Raw genomic sequence first — 17,182 nt, 5'->3', positions numbered from 1 at the left:
CATAAAATTCTGACTCCCTAAAACAAATCCTGAAAGAAAGAACATTGTACATATGAAAAGTGCTCACATACAGTGAGTAAAACAGCAAGACTCCATTAACAATGGACGTGAATAGACAGTTCACATGAAAATAGGAGCAAGCCTATGTTAAAAGGTACTCTCATATGTTATTTATCCCTTGTAAATTGGTGTATTAGTATGACCCTTTTGGAAAGAAATCTGTAAACAATATGTCAAACCATAAAAATGTTCATACCCTTTGGCTTACTCATGCAATAGGGAATTGAGTACTTTGTAACAGCTACCATGGTAGATGCTACAGATTCAGTGGCAAACCAGAAAGATCAAGTTTCTGCCTTCATTAATACAAAATACCAAATTTTTGTATCAAGTCACATACATGATCACATTGTTCCTCCCACTCTCTTGGTTCTTCTATTTTACTTTCAGCTCACTAGTCTGTCTTGCTTGTTTCTCTTCATATTTCCAGTCAGCAAAGATTGGAAGGTTACAAGATTCAGTCCCTGGACCTCTTCTCACTCATTTGTTTGGCCCATTCAGTCTTATATTATCTCTATATTGATAATTCCCCATTTTTTTTTAATCGACCTGGAACCACTTGACTTTTTGACTTATATACTCAGTGACCTTTGACATCTCTATTTGGACATTGAATAAGAATCTCAAACTTCTCCAAAACTGAACTTGTTTTCATCCCCTGCAAAGTAGTTCTTCCCATAGCCCCTTATCCCAGCTTTAACTGTATCTAATTGCTTAGGCCAAAAATATTAGAGTTATCTTTTATTTCTCTTTCTCATACCCCCAATGTGATTCATCAATAAGTCTTGTTTACCCTCAGAATATATCCAGAATGTAACTGTTTCTCACCATCTCTACTGCTGTCACCTTGATCCACGCCACCACTGTAGTAGCATTTTAACTTCCCACCTTCCCCACAGTCTGTTTTCAATATAGCAGCCAGGTCCTTTTAGAATGTAAGTTAGACTTGTCTCATAGCCCCCCAGTGGCTTTCCATCTCAAAGTAAATGCCAAAGTTCTTTCAAAGGGCCCAGAACGTCCTATGCATTTTAGCCTCTTTTGATATGTCAGACTTCACCACCTACTGTTTTCTCCCATCACTCACTCTGCTCCAGCTACTCTGCCTGATGCACACAATAGATGCATCCCCACATTAGGACTCCTGCCTTTGCCATTCCCTCTGCTTAGAATGCTCTTTACCGGGGCGCCTGGGTGGCTCAGTTGGTTAAGCGGCCGACTTGGGCTCAGGTCATGATCTCACGGTCCGTGAGTTCGAGCCCCGTGTTGGGCTCTGTGCTGACAGCTCAGAGCCTGGAGCCTGTTTCAGATTCTGCGTCTCCCTCTCTCTGACCCTCCCCTGTTCATGCTCTGTCTCTCCCTGTCTCAAAAATAAATAAAACGTTAAAAAAAAATTAAAAAAAAGAATGCTCTTTACCCAGTTGGCCTCATGGCAGGCTCCCTTGCCTCCTTCAGGCTTTTGTCCAGTGTTACCTGAATGAGGCCTTCCCTAGTCATCCTATTTAAAATTGCTCCCCTCCTATCTTTTCCTATCTTCCTTCCCTACCTAATATATTTTCTTCTAATTTATGACCATAATACTTTTACTTATTTACCATGTCCACTTTCTCTCCCCAGTGCAGAATATAAGCTGTGTAAAGACATTTTTTGCCTGTTGTGGTTCACTACTCTATTGCCATAGTGCCTAGAACAGCGCCTGGCACTATAGCAGGTGCACAATAAGTATTTGTTGAATAAATGGATGGACGGATGGCAAAAAAATTGGAAGTAACTTACATAGCTAACTAATAGTACAGAAATTGTTTAGTAAATTATCCTACATTCTAGTTTTAAACACTGAAGCTATTTAAAATGCTCACAAACACTAATCTTGTATGGAAGTGGGTTTTTTTTTATCGTTTTTAATTTTTTTGAGATAGAGGTAGAGCAAGCTCATGAGTGGGGGAGGGGCAGAGAGAAAGGGAGACGCAGAATCTGAGCAGGCTCCAGGCTCTGAGCTGTCAGTACAGAGCCAGGCATGGGGCTTGAACTCATAACCTGTGAGATCATGACCTGAGCCGAAGTCAGAGATTCAACCAACTGAGCCACCCAGGTGCCCCAAGGAAGTGTTCTTGATAGAAAAATAAAATTGTGTTGATGCTTCAGCAAGGATTGTTGACTGCCTGCTATGGAGAAGTATAACATAGTGGTTTTGTGGTCTGACTGTAGAGTCAGACCTATATTCAGAAGCTCTCACAGCTTTTCTATCATCATTTAGATATTTTCCACTTCCATGAGTGTGTGTTTCTGTAAGGAAGGGAAGACCCACCTAAGTCTGACTCAAACAGTAAGAAAACATTCTGTTCACATAACTGGAAGTCTAGAGGAAAGCTACTTTAAGATTTGTTGAATCAGTGGCTGAGTGATGTTATCAAAGACCAGGTTTCTTTTCAACTCTTCATTGTTTTGGCTAAATTACCAGCTTTATCTAAGACTGTTTTTCTTCAAGGTCATAAGAGTGGTAGCGGGAGCATAACAGTTTGTGTGCTTTGCTTCTTTATTCCATCAGGTAAGAAGAAAAGAGAGGTACAGAAAAGAGAGACAGACTGGCAGAGTACTTTTCCAGAAGGGCAAGGAACTTTGTTTTCAGTAGCTGCTAGCACATCTTCCAAATGTGAACTAGGTCACATGCCTTCAGCTAAACCAGTCACTGTGGCTGAAGGATTGGATTACTCTATTGATTTGGTCTAATCAGGCCCCATCTCCAGACTTAAGGGATAAGGTCAGCTTTCCCTGAAGCACAGGGCTACATGTATGAAAGGAAGGTAGATTAGAAATCTGATCATGTTAAAAGAGTGAGTCCTGTGCCCCCTTCTTTGTTTTCCTTTTTACTTTTAAAAACATATTTATTATTGGGGCGGCTGGCTGGCTCAGTTATTAGAGCATGCAGCTCATGATCTTGGGTCATGATTTCAAGCCCCATGTTGGGCACAGAGCTTACTTTAAAAAAGTATTTATTATGGAAGTATAGTTGACATGCAGTATTATATTAGTTTCAGATATTCAACATAGTGATTTGACAGTTCTCTATATTGCTCCATGTTCACCATAAGTGTTGTTATAATATTGACTATATTCCCTATGCTGTTTTTTTCATCTCTTGGACTTATTTATGTTATAACTGGAAGTTTGTGCCTCTTAATCCCTTTCACCTATTTTGTCCATTCCCTTACCTTCCTCCCCTCTGGCAGCCACCAGTCTGTTCTTTGTGTTTATGAGTCTGTTTCTGGCTTTTTTTTTTTTTTTCCAGAACTCACATAAAAGTGAAATCATATGGTATTTGCTTTTTCTTTGTCTGACTTATCACTTAGCATACCCTCTTGGTCCATCCATATTGTCACAAATGGCAAGATCTCATTCTTTTTTGTGGTTGAGTAATATTCCAGTGTGTGTGTGTTTGTGTGTGCGCGCGCGTGTGCACGCACCTGCACCCCATATCTTCTTTATCCATTCATCTGCTTTTTAAAATGTTTATTCATTTTTGAGAGAGAGAGACAGAGCATGAGTGGGGGAGGGGCAGAGAGAGGAGACACAGAATCCAAAGCAGGCTCCAGGCTCTGAGCTGTCAGCACAGAGCCCCACGCATGGCTTGAATCCATGAACTGTGAGATCATGACCTGAGCCGAAGTTGGACGCCCAACCAACTGAGCCACCCAGGCGTCCCTATCCATTCATCTATTGATGGATACTTGAGTTGCTTCTATATATTGGTTATTGTAAATAATGCTTCACTGAACACAGGGGTACATATATCTTTTTCAATTAGTGTTTTTGTTTTCTTAGGGTAAATGCTCAGTAGTGGAATTACTGGATCATATGGTATTTCTATTTTTAATGTTTTGAGGAAACTCCATACTGTTTTCCACGGTGGATGCATCAGTTTACATTCCCACCAACAGTGCACAAGGATTCCCTTTTCTCCACATCCTCACCAACACTTGTTATTTCTCTGATTGGAGTTGGGGTGCACTAGGCCAAATTGGCCAACTAAACCACATGAGATAGACTCACTATCACCAAGAGTAGTTTGCATCCAAAGACAGGGCAAAGGATGTTGGGCAGGCCAAAGGAATATATCCACAGCACATAGTGCTCTGCCTAACATCCCACAGCATCTGCCAGGACCCCATAGGCATACTTTTTCCACTACTGACACCCTGAGGTAACAAGACCCATGAGGTGACTGCAGAGTCACATGATCAGGATAGCAGTTTTTTACGTGGAGTAACGAGATTGACATCTTTACTTGGATATTGCATAAGCAGTTCACACACAATGTGTTTAAAATTAAACTCGTCAATTTTCCCAACTAGTTCCTGTGAACTCAATCTTAGTATAATGATAAATGAGACATGGTCACTGCTTTTATAACAACTGTTTATGGAGAGAGATCAAATAGACTTGGTCCTTAACTATAGGCATTTTTGTCATATGAAAAACAAAAGAAATAAATGAAAATAGTACTTTTTTAATGTTTGTTTATTTTGAGAGAGAGAGAGAGGGGGAGAGGGAATCCCAAGCAGGCTCCACACTGTCAGTGCAGAGCCTGATGTGGGGCTCAGTCTCACATACCGTGAGATCATGACTTGAGCCAAAATCAAGAGTCAGACACTTAACCGACTGAGCTGCCCTGGCGCCCCAGAAAACAGTTCATACTCTATGTCTATTTGGCATAGAATTTTCTCCTGAATACTTTATCATCTTGTAAATTCTCTTTAATGTGGTTATATAACATGTCCTTTATCAGTGAGAAACTTAACAAAGAGAAAGGGTTATCTCCTACGACCTTACCTTTTGCTCTCCTATTTGGAGGTTTTATTACCTGTGTAGAAATGTATCTGATACTAGCTGCTTCAGAATTATGTATGATTATGTATGCTCTTTCTCTGGAAGTTACTACAATATATACAAATATGTTTGTTTGTTTTAGATTTTAAAAAGCCTTTTGAGATACAGAATCTCATTATTAATTTTAATTAAATTGTATGTCTTCATGTAGCCATGGTACCTGCCATATATCAAACACTACCACTGTACTAGTGCTTAGGGATACAAAAATAAATACACACTACCCTCAAAAAGCTTACGGTTTTTAGTGGAGAGGATAGGTAAACCAACCATCAGCTACAATACATTCTGACATTTGCTGTAGCAGAGTTGATCACGTATTGAAATAAAGTCTTGTCTTATGATTGCACTGTGAATTGTGGTTAAACTAATCTTTTTTACCCCTAGAGTCTTTCTTCAGTTCATGTGGTAGTTTACATAAACTAAATGAAGAGCCACTGATTCCTCCTCCACTTCCTCCTCGAAAAAAGTTTGATCATGATGCTTCAAATTCCAAGGTAGTCAACAGGACTTAGGTTTGCCTTAACTTACTCAACTTATTCAAAGTTGTGAATCTTCAGAACAGTGCTTGTTCTTATAAGAAGTCTGTCGATTATAATTTGGCTACCCTTTAAGGTTTTAAAACACTTTGGTTTTATTTGAAAAATACTTTAAATAATTGCTTAATTCTTGGAATATTTTTTTCTAAAAAGAGGCTGGGCAGATTCACATATACTTAGAAGTATGTTTTCTTTCTGGTAGAAATGGAAGAAACTTTAGTATTCAAAGCATTCTTGAAACTTTAAACCAGCACTTCTCCAACTTTACTGCTTCAGAATCACCTGGGAGGCTTGTTAAAACCAGATTGCCAGAGTTTCTGATTGAGTAGGTCTAGGGTGGGGCACAACAATTTGCATTTTTTAACAAGTTCCCTACTGATGCTGGTGCTGCTGTCCCTGGATCACACTTTGAGAACCTCACTGGGGAAAGCAGAAGTAGATGACCAGAAAGCAGAAGCTAGGCATTAAGTCCCCTTGGAATTATGTATTTTAATGTTCACAGAACTATACATCCTTTTTACTCACTTGCCTATTATAATTACAAGATAACCTGAGGCTTTATGTTCTAAGATTTCAATTAAAACATCTCATATATAAAAATATTAAACTGGGCCCCAAGTTATACTGGAAGTAACTTATTGATAAATCTGATCATTAAATTAGGTTAACCTATTTTGAACCTCTGGATTTAACTGAACACATAAGAATTTTTCAGTCTTTTGAAACCTTTCTTAACAGATTTTTCAGGAGAATGGAGGTATAAGTTAATTTTTTTTTTTTTAGGGAAATACGAAATCTGATGATGACCCCCCTGCTATTCCACCAAGACAACCTCCTCCTCCAAAGGTAAAACCCAGAGTTCCTGCTCCTACTGGTGCATTTGACGGGCCTCTGCATAGTCCACCTCCACCACCGCCGAGAGATCCTCTTCCTGATACCCCTCCACCAGTTCCCCTTCGGCCTCCAGAACACTTTATAAACTGTCCATTTAATCTTCAGCCACCTCCACTAGGACATCTTCACAGAGATCCAGAGTGGCTCAGAGACGTTAGTACCTGTCCAAATTCACCAAATACTCCTCCTAGCACACCCTCTCCAAGAGTACCACGTCGATGCTATGCGCTCAGTTCCAGTCACAATAACCTTGCTCATCCTCAAGCTCCCCCTGTTCCACCAAGGCAGAATTCAAGCCCTCACCTACCAAAACTGCCACCAAAGACTTATAAACGGGAGCTTTCACACCCCCCATCGTACAGACTGCCTTTGCTAGAAAATGCAGAAACTCCTCAATGACCTTAGCCATATGTAGTCATTGACACTGGAATGGTATTTGTAAAGGTTTTTTTTTTTTAATTTATTCAGAAAAAGGCATAGTATTTTAGTACTTTTTACAAATAATGCTCTTACAAAAATGCTACTGATCAAATAAGCTTTTAAAAATCCGAAAAATAAAAATACAGAAGTCCTTTACCATGATCCTCAGGTGATCAGTAGCATTGCCTTGTTTTGGATCCTCAGTGCTGCCAAAAGGCCAGTATAAAGAATTTATATTTGCACTGTAGACTCTGCTAAAATATGGTTTAAAGTGACATTGATTGCACTGAAAAAGGGGATAGTGCATTTGTGGAATTTTTCAAATTTGAGTAATAGATGCCTTTTTAAGGCAATGAATTTACACAGATTTAGGGGGTGTATGGTATTACTGATTTTTAAAACTCTTTGACCATCTTCTAGTTTTTACTTCTAGTTTTTACATGTAGGAGAATTGTGAAAAACACCCACTGTTCTTAAACTCTTTAATGCCATGTCTTAAATGCCAGAATTTGCTGCTGAAGACAAAAATGAAAAATAGAATGAAAATAGTAGAATGCACTGTAAGTGTTTATTATTTTGTCAAAATGTATACAGAGACTACCTAACCCAATCATAGAGGGAGAAAGGGCATGTATCTCATTCAGATGTGCCTTTTGTTTTTGCAGACTATGGTGTCTTTAGCTAATGAGTTGCCTATTGTTTTGGAAAACAAAGTTAATATGCCATGTATGTACAGTTTTGTTTATATTGTATATTTAAAGATAATGCTAATAACCTATATAAATTTAAGTGACTCGAGGCCTATAATACAATCTGCTACTTTACTAATTCAGAAATTCAGAGGAAAAATTCTTATGGCATAGGAACCAACTGCTTTGCCCTCAAAACCTAGTAACTTTATAAATTTCATGTTAACTAAAAATTTTTTAAATATTTTTTTTTACATTGGTAACATTTAAACCAGCAAATACTTAAAGCTTTATTAAACTTTTTATTCAGAGAAGTGAATAAGACTTTTATTTGCCATTTGGACTCCTGGGTTCAAAGTGATGAAAAAGCGTGTTTTGCTAATAGTGTTGTAGCAGCAGTTGTAAAGTAGCCAAAAGCCACGTTGTTTATTTACTGGTCTGTGGCCTTTTACTGTGCTTTGTATCAGAGTTCTTAACAAGATTAATAAATTACCCCAGTCTTAATTTTAAAAAGATTTTTAAAGTATGTGTTTTCATTTTAAGAAACAAGGGGAGAGATTGTTGAGTTCTGTGGAAATAAATACACCTACATTATTTACAATATTTTGTGCAATTTACCTTACATAATCCCAAAGAATTTAAGTGATGTAAATTTCAGAGGGATTACTTTTGTCTTAACCTTCAAAATGCAGTCAGCAAGCTTCCAGCAACTATTTTTATGCATTCGGATGAAAAATTAGAAACATGCTAGGGAACTCTTGATAAGGATTATAGCCTTCCTTGGTAGGATCTTGGAACCTGCCTGGGTTTAAGGCCAATAACTACCATGTGAATTAGTCTCCAGGTAAAAATACTCTGAGGTTGCTTTTGTTTTTTAAAGAGCAGTTTATAATCTTAGCTTTGGAAGAGTGATTTAAACTACCTGTTTGTTAGGCCTGACTTGTAATTGAGCGGAGTGAGGCAGACCAGCACGCTGGGGAAGCGGGTGGCCTCGTGCTCGACCACGCCCAGGTAACGCTGCCTTCCCGGCTTTGTGCCTTTGCGCACGCGCTGTGGAGCCCAACTTCGCCGCTAGGAGGCGCCGGGCCCTCTTCAGGTCGGCCCTTGGGGCGGTGCGTGTGGATGTGACGTCACCGCGCACACCGCCTCTTGTTGCCGGGCAGCGATGGCGGCTACCCTGGAGTCCTCCGTGGAGGACCCACTGCGGAACTTTGTTCGAGTTTTGGAGAAGCGAGATGGCACAGTGTTACGACTGCAGCAGTATGGCTCTGGCGGCGTGGGCTGCGTTGTTTGGGATGCTGCCATTGTTCTTTCTAAGTACCTGGAAACGCCCGAGTTTTCCGGCGATGGGGCCCACGCTCTGAGCCGGCGGTCGGTGCTGGAACTGGGCTCTGGCACAGGGGCCGTGGGGCTCATGGCCGCTACCCTCGGGTAAGAGCTGGCAGGAGGGGGCGCCGCTTTGTTCGGGAAACCCACATTACTGGTTTACCATACTTGTGCCTACACCTCAATCCACCTTATTTTACAGGGCTGATGTTGTAGTCACAGATCTTGAAGAATTGCAAGATTTGCTGAAGATGAATATTAATATGAACGAGCATCTTGTCACTGGTTCTATTCAAGCCAAGGTACTGAAATGGTTTGTATGGCCTTTCAGCTTGTTTTAAGTAATGATTTGTAGTTTGCTTTAAATTGCATTTCACTAAAAGCATAGTTAATACGAAGGGGACTTTTCAGGCCTTGTTTATAAAAGCTGTATTTTAAATTATTAAAGCAACAATTAAAATATTTGGTTGACATTTTTAAGGGGGGAAGAAATAGAAGACTTGTCTTCTCCACCAGACTACATACTGATGGCCGACTGCATATACTACGAAGAGGTAAGTACTCAGTGGAGCGAAGTGCCCTTCCTTTAGAAGTGGTACCATGACTGGTGGATTTCATAGTGCACATTTCTTCCCATTTTAACATCTCTAAATGCAGGATATTTGTCCTAAAGTTGATGACACAGTAAAGAGAAAATAAGTTTTAAGGAACTGTATATGTACACTCATGATAAACATATATACCTCTGAAACAGTTGAGAAAAGTGTCATGTGCATTTTACTAGAAGCTTCTGTAAGATTTTAAAAGGATTTTGCCATTTGGATGTTATGAAAAGCCAAGTTTTTTAAAGCTCTTCCTAGTGAACATGTTGACCATGACATTGAGAATTAAGTTGCTTTGTAAAGAATTCGTTTTTCTGTGGCAAAATTATTCAGAATGATTTTTAAAAATCCGTTTGTATAGCATTGTGGGCATCACTCATTTTTAAAATAACGAGGGTTGAGCTAACTTATGTTCAAGGTATTGTCAGACTTGCCTTTGTGGGCAAAATCCTAAATTAAAATAGATTAAATAAAATTAATTTTTTAAGGGTGAAGTCAGTTCCATTTGTTTTCCCATGGGCATTCCAAAATGCAGGTACTTAACTCCTCTCTTTGGAAATTGAAATCAGTGTAATGGTTGATTAGTTAAGAGAAGTTTACCAGTCATTAGTTACAGAGCTTTAACCACGTGTACTTTGTTGGATTGATTCAAAGATGGATAAGTTGGAGGGGAATTATAATTACCCTCCACTTCCCCTGCCCCCTTTGTATAGTAAAAATATAAATTTTTAAAAATCATGAATAAAAACTATATCCTTTTTTGAACAGTCTTTGGAGCCATTGTTGAAAACTCTAAAAGATCTTAGTGGATTTGAGACTTGTATTATATGTTGTTATGAACAACGAACAATGGGAAAAAATCCAGAAATTGAGAAAAAGTATTTTGAGGTAAGTACTGTACTAGATATGTTTTTGTACTGATTACCCTTCTGTAAGGCTGTATGTGACTGTGTGTTCAAGTATATTATGGTACTCTTGAGTGGGGAAAACATTCTGGTTGTATGAACCCAAGGAGAGGATCTTTCATTGCCCACCGTTCTATTAAGCCTTCCGCTTTTTTCATCTTTTCTAATCCTTTATTTCTTTTTCTTTCTAATTAGGTGATCTAGTGTTTAGAGAACAATCTAAAATAACGTTTCTTGATTAAACACTGTGCTAGCTTTGGGGAACATATTGATGTATGTATTACTTTTGGAGTATACATCATGGAAACATTGATATGTGATATGTTTTTACCTCTGTGGTTTTCTCTATGTTTTTATGAAAGCTTTGACCAAGATATCGTATCTGCTTTTTTTTTTTTAAGTTTACTTGTTTATTTTGAGAGAGAGTGAGCAGGGGAGAGGCAGAGAGAGAGTAAGAGAGAGAATCCCAAGCAGGCTCCCTGCTGTCAGGGCAGAGCCCAGCATGGGGCTCAATCCCAAGAACCCATGAACTGTGGAATCATGACCTGAGCTGAAATCAAGAGTCAGACACTTAACTGACTGAGCCACCCACGTGTCCTGGAAGAAAACCTATCTACTTTCAGTTTCTTCCTCTCCCCCTCTCCCCCCTTCCCCCTCTCCCCCTCTCCCCCCTCCCCCTCCCCCTCTCCCTTTTTACTTTTTACTTTTAAATAAAGATTCACACAAAGTTGCAAGAGTAGTACATAGAGTCCCATGTATCTTTCACCCATCTTCCCCTGGTTGTCACCCAAACGCTTTTGATGGGCAAAAATCCATCACTTTACAAGTGACTCCTCTTGAGGGTACATCTACACAGCCCTGAAAGGACTACTTTACTTAAATGAGAAAACAAATATATGACTCTGCCTCAGATATGTGCTAAAATGGTTTGTATTTTTCTTGACAATTAAAGTTAATGACCTTTTGAGAGTATAATTGAAAATTTTATATCGCTAAACTGTTTCAGTTGAATTAAAACACATGTACAATGCACATATATCCAGTGCTCGGCTCACTTTTTCACGTGTATACACCCAAGCAACCACCACCCTACATAAAGCTATAGAACACTTTTACGACCTCAGAAGGCTCCTACATGCCCTTCCCTAGTCAGTACTCTAAAATTAACCATCATTCTGACTTCTGTCACCACAGGACACTTCATATTACTGAATTTAAAGTATATCTCTTTTAAATTTATAGCTACTCCAACTAGACTTTGACTTTGAAAAAATTCCTTTGGAGAAACATGATGAAGAATATCGAAGCGAAGATATTCATATTTTATACATCAGAAAGAAAAAACCGGTAAATATATTCCTAGCTCCTTTATCCTCTGAGGAGATTTCATTAGCTGGGCATGGTCTCTGAGCTAATGTGTGGTGTAGATGTTGATTGTGATGTGGAGAAACTGCTCTGATAACTCACTGAACTAAGGCACTTTCAGTGTTAAGATAATCTCCCTGGCCTTGGATTCTTCCTTTAAAATTAGGCTGCTTTTATTTATTTTTATTTATTTATTTATTTATTTTAACGTTTATTTATTTTTGGGACAGAGAGAGACAGAGCATGAACGGGGGAGGGGCAGAGAGAGAGGGAGACACAGAATCGGAAACAGGCTCCAGGCTCTGAGCCACCAGCCCAGAGCCTGACGCAGGGCTCGAACTCATGGACTGCGAGATCGTGACCTGGCTGAAGTCGGACGCTCAACCGACTGCGCCACCCAGGCGCCCCTAAAATTAGGCTGCTTTTATAAAGGTCCTTTCCATCTGTAAATAATAGAGGTTTATAATTGGGCATCAGCTTAAGCAAGGAACTCAGCTATTTATAAGTTTGTATTGTCTCTTATTAGTTCTGACTTTCGTGAACTTTCTCCAATCATTCAAAATTTGTTTTAAATTTATTTATTTTGAGTGAGGGAGGGAGGGGCAGAGAGAGAGGGAGAGAAAATTCCAAGCAGGCTCTGCACTGTTGTCAGCACAGAGCCCAACTCGCGGCTCAAACTCACGAACTGTGAGATCATGAGCTGAGCCGAAGTTGGATGCTTAACTGACTGAGCCACCCAGGCGCCCCAAATTCTTTTAAATTGTCAAAGTAAAATATAATAAGGTAGGTCTGTACAGTAAATAAAAATGCACTCTGTTAAATAGAATTTATGTATGTTTCCCTTTTTTGTTGCTTTCTTTACCTGTTACAGTAATTATATTTTATGCAAGTTGCCTCTGTGATGCCTAGAGTTTGAACCTGTAGAAAGGAAGAATTGTGTCTCATCCATTTTTGTATCACCTTCTGTATATGTGACTAGTATAAACCAAAGACGTGGTCAAGTTTATGCATTAAAGATGCTTAATTTAGTAAATCCCACTTGTTTCTGTTCTCTTTGCTTTGATTGAATTTGTTGAATTTGTTGATGAAGTTTTCTCATTATGTGAATTCTCGCCAAAAGCAAATAACTTGCAATTTGGGAGATCAAGGCTAGGTGTTAGGACTATAAAGAAAGAGAACTAGTGGGGTTAGTAATTCAGATCTACTAACTTTTATTTGGCATGGTGCTGGAGATATAAAGATAAATTTAAAAATGTTTTAGGTCTTAAGGAATGTGGTTTTAGCTCAGGCTGTTGTACAGGGTTTTTGTTTGTTTAAAGGTTTATTTTTAGGGGTACCTGGGTGGCTCAGTGGTTAAGCATCCAACTGTTGATTTCAGCTCGTGTCACAATCTCATGGTTTGTGAAATTGAGCCCTGCATCAGGCTCTGTGCTGATAGCACGGAGCCCGCTTGGGATTCTCTCTCTCCCTCTCTCTCTCTGCCCCTCCCCAGCTCACGTTCTCCCTGTCTCTCTCAGAATAAATAAACATTTAAAAGAAGAAGAAAAAAAAAGATTTATTTTTGAGTAATCTCTGGACCCAACGTGGGGCTCAAACTTATAATACCGAGATCAGGAGTCACATGCTCTACCAACTGAGCCAGCCAGGTGCCCTTGTGGTGTAGTTTTGAAAGTAGGATTTTTTTGAGGCATAAAGATTTTGTGTTTCCTAAATGTACAGGCTTCCTTTTTTTTTCCCCCAAAGAATCACTTTTTTTTTTTTTTTTTTTAATTGTTAATTGTTACAGAGCACAAGCAGGGGTCGGGGAAAAGAAATCCCACAAGCATGAACAGGGGAGGGGCAGAGAAAGAGGGAAAGTGAATCCCTAGTGGGCTCCACACTGGGGTCCAACAGGCTTGATCTCACAGCTGTGAGATCATGACCTAAGCTGAAATCAAGAGTCAGAAGCTCAACCAGCTGAGCCACCCAGGGGCCCTGAGAGAGAGAGAGAGAGAATCTTAAGCTCCACACTCAGTGCAGAGCCTGATGCAGGATTCAATCCCACTACCCTGGGATCATGACCTGAGTAGATCAAGAGTCCAATGCTCAACCCACTGAACCACCCAGATGCCCCAGAATTAGTTTCTTTTGAAAAAGTTGATAACATTCACACACCATAAAATTCACCCTTTTATAATGTACAATGTACTGGTTTTATAGTATACTCACAGAGTTGCACAGCTGTCACCACTTTTTAATTCTAAACATTTTTATCACCTCACAAAGAAACCCCATACCTATTAGCAGTCACTTCCTATTCCTGCCTCTCCCTAGCCCTTGGCAACCACCAGTCTGTTCTCTATGGATTTTCCTATTCTGAACATTTCGTATAAATGGAACCACACACTGTGTGGCTTCCTGTATCTGGCTTCTAACAGCACAGTGTTTTTAAGGTTTACCCATGTTGGAGCTTACATCATCAGCACTTAACTCCTTACAGTTTAAGTATAATATGTTTTTTTAAATACAGTTTTAATGTTTCTTTGCATGCATATACTACACCTTATCCATTCATCACTTGATAGGCATTTCAGTCGTTTTCACTTTTTGGCTATAATGAATAATACTATTATGAGTATTCATGTGAGAATTTTTGTGTGATCTGTGTTTTCAGATCTCTTGGGTATGTACCTTAGAGTAGAATTGCTGGGTTATATGGGAATTCTGTTTAACTTTTTGAGGAATTAATAAACTGTATTCCAAAGCTGCTGTATCACTTTACGTTCCCACCAGCAATAGCTGAGGGTTCTAATTTCTTTGTATCCTCACCAACACTTGTCATTGTCAATTTTTTTATTCTAGCCATCTTAGTAGGTATGAAGTGGTATCTCATTGTGGTTTTTATTTTCATTTCCCAAGTAACTAATGATGTTGAATATCTTCTCATGTACTTACTGGCAATTTGTATATCTTTACAAAAGTACTTTGCCTGTTTTTAAATTGGGTTATCTTTTTATCGTTGAGTTATAACAGTCCTTTGTATATTCTGGATACTAGACCCTTACCAGAACATGACTTCCAAATACTTTCTCTCATTCTGTGAGTTGTCTTTTGTTTTATTGATAGTATGTCCTTTGAAGCACAGAGCTTTTTAATTTTGATGATGTCCAGTGTATGTCATTTTTCTTTGGTTGCTTGCATTTAGGTATCAGCAACGAACCATCTCCAAAAATTATGCATGGCTATTCCTTTGAATTGCATTTAGCCATTACTAGGCATATTACCTAGTATTAAGTACCCAGTAAGTACTTAAAGTTTCTTTTTAGAAAGCCTCTTTAAAGTTTTAAAGTTTCTTTTTTTTTTTTCTTATAGAAATCTCCATCGTGAAATCTTTAGTCATCTTACCCAAGTCTCTAACAACCTGGGTAAGCTAAAGATGTGAGTGGAGCATGTGAATACAGCATGGGAAGATTGTGTTCACAGATTATTCCAGCATGTCCGTAGAGATTTGATATATAAATGAAAACTACCATGGGCTGCCTGCAATTCGAAAAATGATTACTGACTGCCTGCCTGCCATTGGGCCTGAAATCCAACTTAGTTTACTTTTAGCTCAGCATCAGGTTCTGCTTAAAAGAAAATTGCGTATCAGTCACTCCTCAAATGAAAGTAGGTATTGTGATTTGCCAAAGTCTGCCAGAAATAAACAGTGAAGCAGCATAACCATGACTTGGTGTATCTTCAGGAAACCAGGGATAAATTGATCCAATTTCTAAAGAGAGACATCTATTACTATGTAATTATGTTTAAATTGAAACTAGTAAAATTTAGTTGTCTTCAAGATAGATAAATCTAAAAAAAGATTTTTATTTTAACATAATTCTGCAGTGGTTTGGTTTATATATACCTTCCACTTCATTGCCGTTATTAAGATAGCTTTAGTATTTAAATTTTCTTTTATTTAAAAAAAAAACAAAAATACTGTTTTCTATATTTAAATTAGCCAAAGTTTTATTTTTTTCCTCCACCATACATGTCTATGCGAGCTGGATAGTAAATTATACTGTAATGAGTTGGTAAGAATGAAAGTAAGAAATCAGGAGTGGGGAAAGGTATCTTTACAGAATCTTCCATTTGAGAATGGAGAATAAAAAGCCCACTTTCAGGCTTGTGCACTTATGTGGCTCTTGCACTTCTCCTTGTGTGTATCTTCTAGGAAAATGACTAAAATCACTGGTGTTTTTACATGGAACAGAGAAGGGTTTTTAAGTAACTACACATGTAGTTCTGTATAACATTTAGCAAATGATTTTGGTTCTGTGTCGTCTGTTTTATGTTAGTGATGGTAATCATCTACTCAGACTCGGATCTGTCAAGGACTTCAGTCATACCAGTTGTGAAGAGTAATACTAACTGGATGGGATTCTGGTACTTACAGGCATTGGTGCTTGGTGGCACATTTTATGTATTAAAATAAACATTGTTTTTGAGACCCTGTGATTTTGTGAATGTTTCAGAGATAGTTTTGAAGAAAATGTCTAAAGCAGGCTTTCCAGCAAAAGAACCATTCTTTCCTCCAGGCTTCCTTCAGTCTTTAAAATTTGTTTTGCTTTTCTTTCTCAAAATACATTGTTCATACTGCCCTTAGCATTTTATTAAGCAGTTTACTAAACAGTGTAAACTAAATATATGATACTTTGTTAGTTACAGATAGCACCAGTTATTATCAGTGAAGTCTATTTAGCCTTTTTGGTAACGTTGTAGAACTTGTAAAAGTAAGTCTGACATTGACCAGCTATAGTGATCCACCCAGATTCCTCAGATCTCTGTTCACCCTCCTCCCCTGTTCACTATGCTTCTAATACTCAGTACCTCCGGGTCTTCGGCCTGAAGTGCTCCTTGACATTTCTGTATGAAAGCCCAGCTCCTTTACCTCACATAGGTGTACGTTTACACTCTGGAACTCTCTGGAGGAGCTGGGTTGAGGTCAGCCTCTACCGCTTGGTCAGAATCACCCCTTTGCTTGGGCATGCTTCCTTCCCTGTCCTATTCCCACTCCTCCTTACTTCCTTAAGAAGTCATTCACATACATTCATTGACATCTGTTCTAGAGAACTGATGTAAGTTACTGACTGCAGATTTAAGTAATTTGTAACATTAAATCATGGGATTTTTCTTTTCCTATTCTGGAGTAAGACCAAAACAGAGACTAAAAAGTACCAAGGTAGCAAGTCTCCACGTTGTAAGATCAGGGCACCACTGGTGGTTAGGACCCATGAGCACTGCAGGGCTTACCGAGGGCTGCCGGTTTGTGGAACGCCCTGTCCCGAACCACCATTCCACAGACAGCTGGGAGGCTAGGGAGAGGCAGTGTTGGGGAATGGGATTTAGTCCTTTGGGCTGTCATGAGAGAAGGGACAGGGAGCATCTGTACTCAGAAACCACAAGAGGGAGGCCTAAGGGAACACCTTAAGATTCAAGATGCCTTTAAGAAGGGGAACCCAGCATTTTCTCCACCT

The 17,182-nt window shown here is 39.0% G+C and overlaps 2 protein-coding genes across 6 annotated transcripts in view; both read left to right on the top strand.

The window, feature by feature from the left end:
* The window catches only part of SOS2 (SOS Ras/Rho guanine nucleotide exchange factor 2), a 96,151-nt gene extending 88,150 nt beyond the window's left edge, over window positions 1-8,001 (top strand). For all 3 annotated transcript variants that reach the window (XM_045450915.1, XM_045450916.1, XM_045450914.1), the window contains 2 exons: window positions 5,332-5,441; window positions 6,267-8,001. In XM_045450915.1, the coding sequence (XP_045306871.1) occupies window positions 5,332-5,441; window positions 6,267-6,776 (620 nt within the window). In that variant the 3' untranslated portion in view covers window positions 6,777-8,001. The remainder of the gene's footprint in view (window positions 1-5,331; window positions 5,442-6,266) is intronic.
* Window positions 8,002-8,114: 113 nt separating this feature from the next.
* On the top strand, window positions 8,115-16,155 carry VCPKMT (valosin containing protein lysine methyltransferase). Of its 3 annotated transcripts, XM_045450923.1 has the most exons (6): window positions 8,115-8,917; window positions 9,015-9,125; window positions 9,294-9,366; window positions 10,183-10,302; window positions 11,562-11,666; window positions 15,036-16,155. In XM_045450923.1, the coding sequence occupies exons 1-6, from the start codon at window positions 8,652-8,654 to the stop codon at window positions 15,048-15,050; spliced, it is 690 nt and encodes a 229-aa protein (XP_045306879.1). In that variant the 5' UTR covers window positions 8,115-8,651; the 3' UTR covers window positions 15,051-16,155. The 3 variants fall into 3 exon arrangements, with proteins under 3 accessions (XP_045306879.1, XP_045306878.1, XP_045306880.1); XM_045450922.1 differs by lacking the exon at window positions 15,036-16,155 and having other exon boundaries at window positions 11,562-11,846; XM_045450924.1 differs by lacking the exons at window positions 9,294-9,366; window positions 15,036-16,155 and having other exon boundaries at window positions 9,015-9,114; window positions 11,562-11,846.
* The last annotated feature ends 1,027 nt before the right edge of the window (window positions 16,156-17,182 follow it).

Source organism: Leopardus geoffroyi, chromosome B3 (genome assembly GCF_018350155.1).
Source record: "Leopardus geoffroyi isolate Oge1 chromosome B3, O.geoffroyi_Oge1_pat1.0, whole genome shotgun sequence".
Taxonomy (NCBI): domain Eukaryota; kingdom Metazoa; phylum Chordata; class Mammalia; order Carnivora; family Felidae; genus Leopardus; species Leopardus geoffroyi.
This window is presented reverse-complemented; position numbering and strand designations above follow the sequence as displayed.